The following is a 6,730-nucleotide window of genomic DNA, read 5'->3' as shown; positions in this document are numbered from 1 at the left end:
GTATACGTCAATTCTTTAATGGAGTAGTTCTTACCATATTCTTCTTATTAAATGACAAGCAATAGTTAAAAGGTTGATAAATGATTCACATTTTGCCTCTTGGGTGTTTTTCGGTAGGTTAAGCATGTGAACATTAATGATGATAGTTGTAACTTTTATAGCTGTATACAGTATCTCCATATCGAATTAATAAGGATTAAAGTGGTTATTCTATCTGGATTGCCACCGAAGAAAATATATAGACAGTAAAATCTGTAGGCATCCATTCAAATCAGATTAAGCCATAGCCTAATCCATTCCTGTCAAAACATTATTAAAACTGATAATAGTTTACACTTTACACTAATAGGGATGGAGGTTAGGGGTGACCTTGTTTGGAGTTTTTAACAGAAGAGAAAGAATTGTGGTAGATTTGGAAGGGAAGCCTCGAAAGAAGGCGAAGATGATGCCCTTTGAGATATGATTTCGGATCTCTTGAGGTATAGTTGTGGATCTAGTAGGGTCGGTTATTAATATTTGCCATTTATATTTGGATTTGGTTGATAAATTTAAATATATTTCCTACAATTATAGGAGTCACTAGAAATGATTTTAAGACAGGATTACACAAATAGAAAAAGAAAAAGGATTAGGTACTGTTTGGATGTGCAACAATTTAAATATTCCAAGTTTATTACACATCAGCTTTGTCCCTCTCAGAAAAACCTACTCTTCTCTCCGAGTCCACCCTGTTTTTGTTACGTGCCCTTCTCCTAAACTACTCGTTTCTCATTCTCATTCTCTCAGGCCATTAGGAATTCTCTTATGGGGGCCGTCATCCGCAGAGATGATGAGGAACTTCACCAGTCGCTGTTACCGGAATCGACGACCCCAGACTTCGGATTAAAACCCGGAGCTGAAGATCAAGATCATAGAAGCCTTGCATCAAGGGTCTGGATTGAAACCAGGAAGCTATGGCGCATCGTGGGTCCCGCCATCTTCAGCCGTGTCGTTTCGTACAGCATGAACATTATCACCCAAGCATTCGCTGGCCACCTTGGCGACGTTGAACTCGCTGCCATTTCATTTGCCAACACTGTCATAGTCGGCTTCAATTTTGGCCTCCTGGTAATTGAAACGAAATCTCTCTGTTTTTCTGTGTGTGTGAATTTTGACGTTGTCTGACGGTCACTTTTGGGTTTATGGCGATCAGTTGGGGATGGGAAGCGCGCTGGAGACGTTGTGCGGGCAGGCATTTGGGGCGAAGAGGTACCGCATGTTGGGAATATACCTGCAAAGATCATGGATTGTGCTCTTCTGCTGTTGTTTCTTGCTATTACCTGTTTACGTTTTCGCTGCTCAGATTCTGAAACTCCTTGGACAACCCGACGACGTGGCGGAGCTGTCAGGGGTCGTGGCTTGCTGGCTAATACCCTTGCACTTCAGCTTTGCGTTTCAGTTCCCATTGCAGAGATTCTTGCAGTCCCAGCTCAAGAACTCAGTGATTGCGTGGGTTTCTCTAGCGGGTCTACTGGTCAATGTGTTAACCAGTTGGCTCTTCGTCTATGTGTTTGACTTTGGGGTTGTGGGTGCGGCTATTTCTCTGGATATCTCGTGGTGGGTTTTGGTTTTTGGTTTGTATGGGTATGCTGCTTACGGTGGGTGTCCCCTGACATGGAGTGGTTTCTCTATGGAAGCCTTTCAAGGGCTTTGGGAGTTTCTCAAGCTCTCTGCTGCATCTGGTGTTATGCTCTGGTATCTCCCTCTGTTCATACTCTGTTCCAAGCGTTTCTTTGACTTCCTTTCTTTTCATCATTTTGCTGATTCTTTCCTTCAACGTGGGTGTTGCTAATGCTGCCGATTTGCAGCTTGGAGAATTGGTATTACAGAATACTGATATTAATGACAGGGTACTTGCAGAATGCCACTCTTGCTGTCGATGCCTTGTCGGTCTGGTATGTGACTTACTACTTAATTCACTGTTTATTCATAGACAATCGATAGAATATTCATGGGCCATCTTTGCTTCTTTGTATTCACTTTTGCAGCATGAGCATTAACGGGTGGGAGCTGATGATTCCCTTGGCCTTCTTTGCTGGTACCGGGTACATTTTTGTTTTTTTTTGTGTTTTTTTTTTTTGTGCTGTTCAAACATTTTATCAAACAGTTTATGAACATATCTGATATTGCCACACTTCGTACACATTGGTTCCTGGCAAACACATAAATTATATAAATCTCGCCTACACAGGAGTTGTAAAACCCAAGAGTTGACCCTCACCAACAACCAGTGATAGACATAAATACGATCTCTATGCCTTGCATTAATTATTCAAAAAATGCTTTGGACAGCATTTGTCGTATCACGTGATCACCGCTGTACTTCTGCTTCACCTATTTACCTGCTTCAGAGCAAGTAGAAAATTAAATGTAATAATTTAGAGGGTAGGAGAACGAAGACGACATTTTTTTTTTTTTATATATGTAATAACACTGACATTTTAGGTTGCCCATTCAGAGCATAGCATCTTCAGAAGATTAAATAAAAGTTTTATATTAGCTATATTAACTAATATGATTATTTTTTTTTCCTCCAGCAAATTAATTAAAGAGTAGGTAAGAAGATGAAGTGCTACAGTGAACTTCAACCTTTTCTTTTCACTTTAATACACTTGATGAATAGTTTATTATTTCTCTCTTAATGAAAATAGAATATAATAAGAAAAGAGTGAGAAATAATTTCTTAGAGCAAGTCAAGAAAATGGGTGAAGTAAAAGAGAAATATTAATTCTTTTTTTAATATTAAAAAAAATTTAAAAAATGAAAATAGGCCCAAAGAAAATAATAGAGAATTTGTTGAAGAAGGTATAAAAAAAGCAGTACTTAAAGTAGATAATTGCACTTTTTGCACTACTTATTTTACCTAGGCCTTGACATTAAAACAATAAAATAAAAAATAATGATCGGTATAGAAAAGTAAAAAAACGTATTGAAAAGTGAAAAATTTTGTTTTGTAGTGATTTTTTTTAATTTAAATAGTAATAAAAAGTAAATGATATAATATAAAAAGTGAGAACGCTTCGATGTTGATTTTTTTGAAAAAACTGAGATGAATAATAGTATGGTGGCATTTGGTGTTGTTTGTCAAACATTACCCTATTGTTGCTAGAGAGATGCTCTTCACAATGAACTATATGCTTCTAGCTTTCTCTAAAATTTCACAAAATAAACTATTGATAATAGCTATATTTAGTTATTATTAGCCTTTTTTTGTCTTTAGCAAAGTAATTATTCTAAAAATTGTGTTAACAAAAGTTAAACTTCAAGAGAAAAATACTTTTTTTTTTTTTTCTTTCTAATTTGGAAAAGTACTTTTAACATGAACAAAACATTAAATTATTTACATATTTCTCTGGTTTAGTTAAATATATATTTTTTAATTATTTCATTATTCTCGTGAGATGAGAAAAAGAAAAGAAATTATATAAGCTTAAAAAAAACTAAATAATAGAAAAGTTATTGTTTGGTTTGGTTTCGTGCAAAACAACTTAGTAACGCACCTTAAGAGCATATAATTTGGTGTGTTATCAATGTGTGAAGTGACATGAAGATGTTATGGAACATACAGAGTAAGGGTAGCGAATGAGCTTGGAGCAGGGAATGGAAAGGCAGCAAGATTTGCAACAATTGTGTCTGTCACGCAGTCAAGTATTATCGGACTTTTCTTCTGCGTGCTCATCATGCTTCTCCATGACAAGATCGCATATATTTTCACCACCAGCGCTGATGTCCTCGAAGCAGTTGATAATCTATCATTGCTCTTAGCCGTCACCATTCTCCTCAACAGTGTTCAACCCGTTCTTTCAGGTACTCTCTAGTATGCCGTTAAATGCACTGTTGGTGTACGAATCACCACAATGACTTTGTGTCGCCTTCCGCAGAAGAGTTGCATTTGGAAAAAGGGAAGGAGACATTAGAAGTCTGTTGGCCTTAGAGGATGAAAGGGATTCTGACGCTCAAGTCAAATAGACAGTCAGTGATAGTGTGTAGAATGTTGGGATTGTGTACCTTAGGCCTTATATTCAAGCATATAAAGTTCATATTCTCTCTCCAAGCCATTAGGGAGGCCAGTGGGGCATGGGGGACTATTGTTACGCAAGGTGAGTGGGCGGATCGGTTCTAGGTGAGTGGTCTTCGGGTTGTCAAGTGTTTAGATAGCCTGATAGCTTAATCCCGTCAAATCACAAATTGGAGGTGTGGGCATCATTTTTAGGTAGAAATTTCATGAGTCCTATATGCACCAACTTTAAATGGAGGAGGGAATCCTTATCCATCCTCTGATGAGGGGCATGAACATATTTAATATATGCCATAGCATTGAATCTTTTCTCTTTTGTTCACGTAACAGGAGTTGCGGTCGGGTCGGGTTGGCAGGCATGGGTTGCATATATAAATCTGGGATGCTACTACGTAGTTGGGCTCCCTCTTGGAATTGTATTGGGATTAGTCTTCGACTTAGGAGTAAAGGTATGTGCAACTTTTCTCGTCCCCTAGCTTTTTTTTTTTTTGATGAATTTATATATGCATAATACTAATGCACCTATTGTGGCTGTTTAACCGTGATCTAAGCCCATGGCCATGTTATATATATATAACAATTTTCAACTCGAATTATTTTTGAGAAAAATGTAGATCGATCGAGTTGTATCTTTGATAGAAAGTGTTTTTTAGTGTAACTATGAAAAGGTCTCTCGATGCGATACAAATGCATATGAGGAATATATTTTTAGCAGGGTTTAGATGAGTAATTTTAGAAGTAACTCTACTGTCATTCTATGAATGAGGTGGCTTTTGACACAAAAGTAACTTTTTGCATTACTCGAGTTTACAGTGCTTGTGAGTAATGTTAGAAGTTTCTCTTGTATTTATAAAAAAGTGAGACGACTTTTAAAATCACTATTTGATCAAAATTTAATAGTGATTAATCACAAGTCCTATGATGATTTAAGCCACATCATCCTTTGATGGACACAAAAATGACACAAGATGGACTTGTAACATTACTCATGTTTTGTGTTTCAAATTATTTGTTAATGATTTTTAGAAAAATGTTTGACGGTCACCCTAAAATGCATGTTTTCTTCAAGACATGTTTTGCACGTAGGAGACTCGAGTAATGCTCGAAGTTCCCCTTCTATTCCTATCTCTTAAAATCGTCATTGAACTTATAATTGATCATTATTCAATTTTAATCAAATAATGATTCTAAAAGTCATTTCATTTTTTGAGGAAAACACGAGAGACTTCTAAAATTACTTAAGAAGCTCACCCAAGGATATCACATTGGTACAACTAGGACTCCATCGTCTTGACATGTGTTAAATGAGTTGTTGATGTGGCAGGGTATCTGGGGTGGAATGATTTTTGGTGGGACTGCCATCCAAACGATGATTTTGGCTATCATAACAATCAGAAGCGATTGGGAAAAGGAGGTATTACTTTCACATACTTTCACTTGTGCAACATTATTATTTTAGGTCCATTTGAGTTTGCGATTCAATAATATAACAATTTTAAAACGTATTATTTAAAAAAAAATGTAAGTATTAAAAATACGCGTTAAGCGTTTGATGGTAAATTTTTTTTAAAAAGGGATTCCCAACCTATATACATTTTAAGAGATTTGATTTAAAATAATACTTTTTTAATCTAAACACACTCTTAGACCTACAAGCTTGCTTGCATGAATGAACCCATTTCTTTGTTCTTGGATTTGCAGGCAGAAAAAGCCGGAGTTCGTGTAAACAGATGGTCAAGTCCTAATCCGGATGATCACTCGGAGGTCCAAGATTAAACCGCAGGTTTGATGAATTTTTCTACTTTTTGGTACATCAACCTGGCCCACCTGGGCCTGATGCAGGCTGAAAAATAAAGCATACGTCTTTTACTTTTATTTAGGTCTTATTAGTTAAATAGGTTATTAGGATTATGATTTTATATTTTAAGGGGGAAAAATACTTTTTTTTTTGGGAGGCTAAAGTATATTTTCCTTTTTTTCAAGTTATTTTGTAATTCAGTAATGGGCTTGGCCCAAAGTTATGTAATTTAGAGTTAGTGATATTTTATAATTCAACGGCCTTAGCTCAAAGTCGGTCAAATCAATGTTAGATTTTATCTAGAGTTTTTATTTAAATGTTCTTTGTACTCCTATGAAGAGAGATTATGATATTGAAAAGAAAAAAATAACAAATGTTTTCTCTAAGGTGTGACTTCTCTTCTCTTTTGGTAGTGAGACTCTAGTTTGACGTTATTTAAGTGGGACTCTAAATTAACGCAATACTTATCTTTATTTTTCTTTACTTTCTATTGTTTTCCCTTCTGTCTCTATCCAATCTCTCCTTGTATTCTTGCCTAGCTGTTCCAGTTTTGGATGATTAAATTTTCTGAGCAATTAATTCCTCCAAGTCTTGTAAAATGGTGTTGCATCCATATTCAACGAGTATGCTCATATATTTTACATGCTGTGCAACTCAAATAAAAGAAAAAATTAATTAATTAATTAAAAAAAATTAAAAAAAAAAAAGTTTAGATTGAAGACCATTGTTTCATGCTAGTCGATTGGTGAATTGACATTAGGGTATTGGTTGGTCATTTTAAAAGCGAAACCTTGATGGGAGCTAAATACGGGTCATGTTAGATCTTAATCGGGAAATTTGGTGTGGACTCGATCTCATTGGTTGAATTATATAAC

At 35.9% G+C, this 6,730-nt stretch overlaps 1 protein-coding gene across 1 annotated transcript; it reads left to right on the top strand.

The window, feature by feature from the left end:
* The first annotated feature begins 658 nt into the window (after window positions 1-658).
* Window positions 659-6,248, top strand: LOC132183868 (protein DETOXIFICATION 27). The gene is made up of 8 exons (XM_059597327.2): window positions 659-1,107; window positions 1,193-1,734; window positions 1,848-1,934; window positions 2,028-2,084; window positions 3,608-3,846; window positions 4,388-4,506; window positions 5,382-5,471; window positions 5,759-6,248. The coding sequence occupies exons 1-8, from the start codon at window positions 805-807 to the stop codon at window positions 5,831-5,833; spliced, it is 1,512 nt and encodes a 503-aa protein (XP_059453310.1). The 5' UTR covers window positions 659-804; the 3' UTR covers window positions 5,834-6,248.
* The last annotated feature ends 482 nt before the right edge of the window (window positions 6,249-6,730 follow it).

The sequence above is a fragment of the Corylus avellana genome, chromosome 7, assembly GCF_965113065.1.
Source record: "Corylus avellana chromosome 7, dhCorAvel1.hap1.2, whole genome shotgun sequence".
Lineage (NCBI taxonomy): Eukaryota > Viridiplantae > Streptophyta > Magnoliopsida > Fagales > Betulaceae > Corylus > Corylus avellana.
The sequence above is the reverse complement of the archived record's forward strand: the minus strand, read 5'-3'. Positions and strand labels throughout refer to the sequence as shown.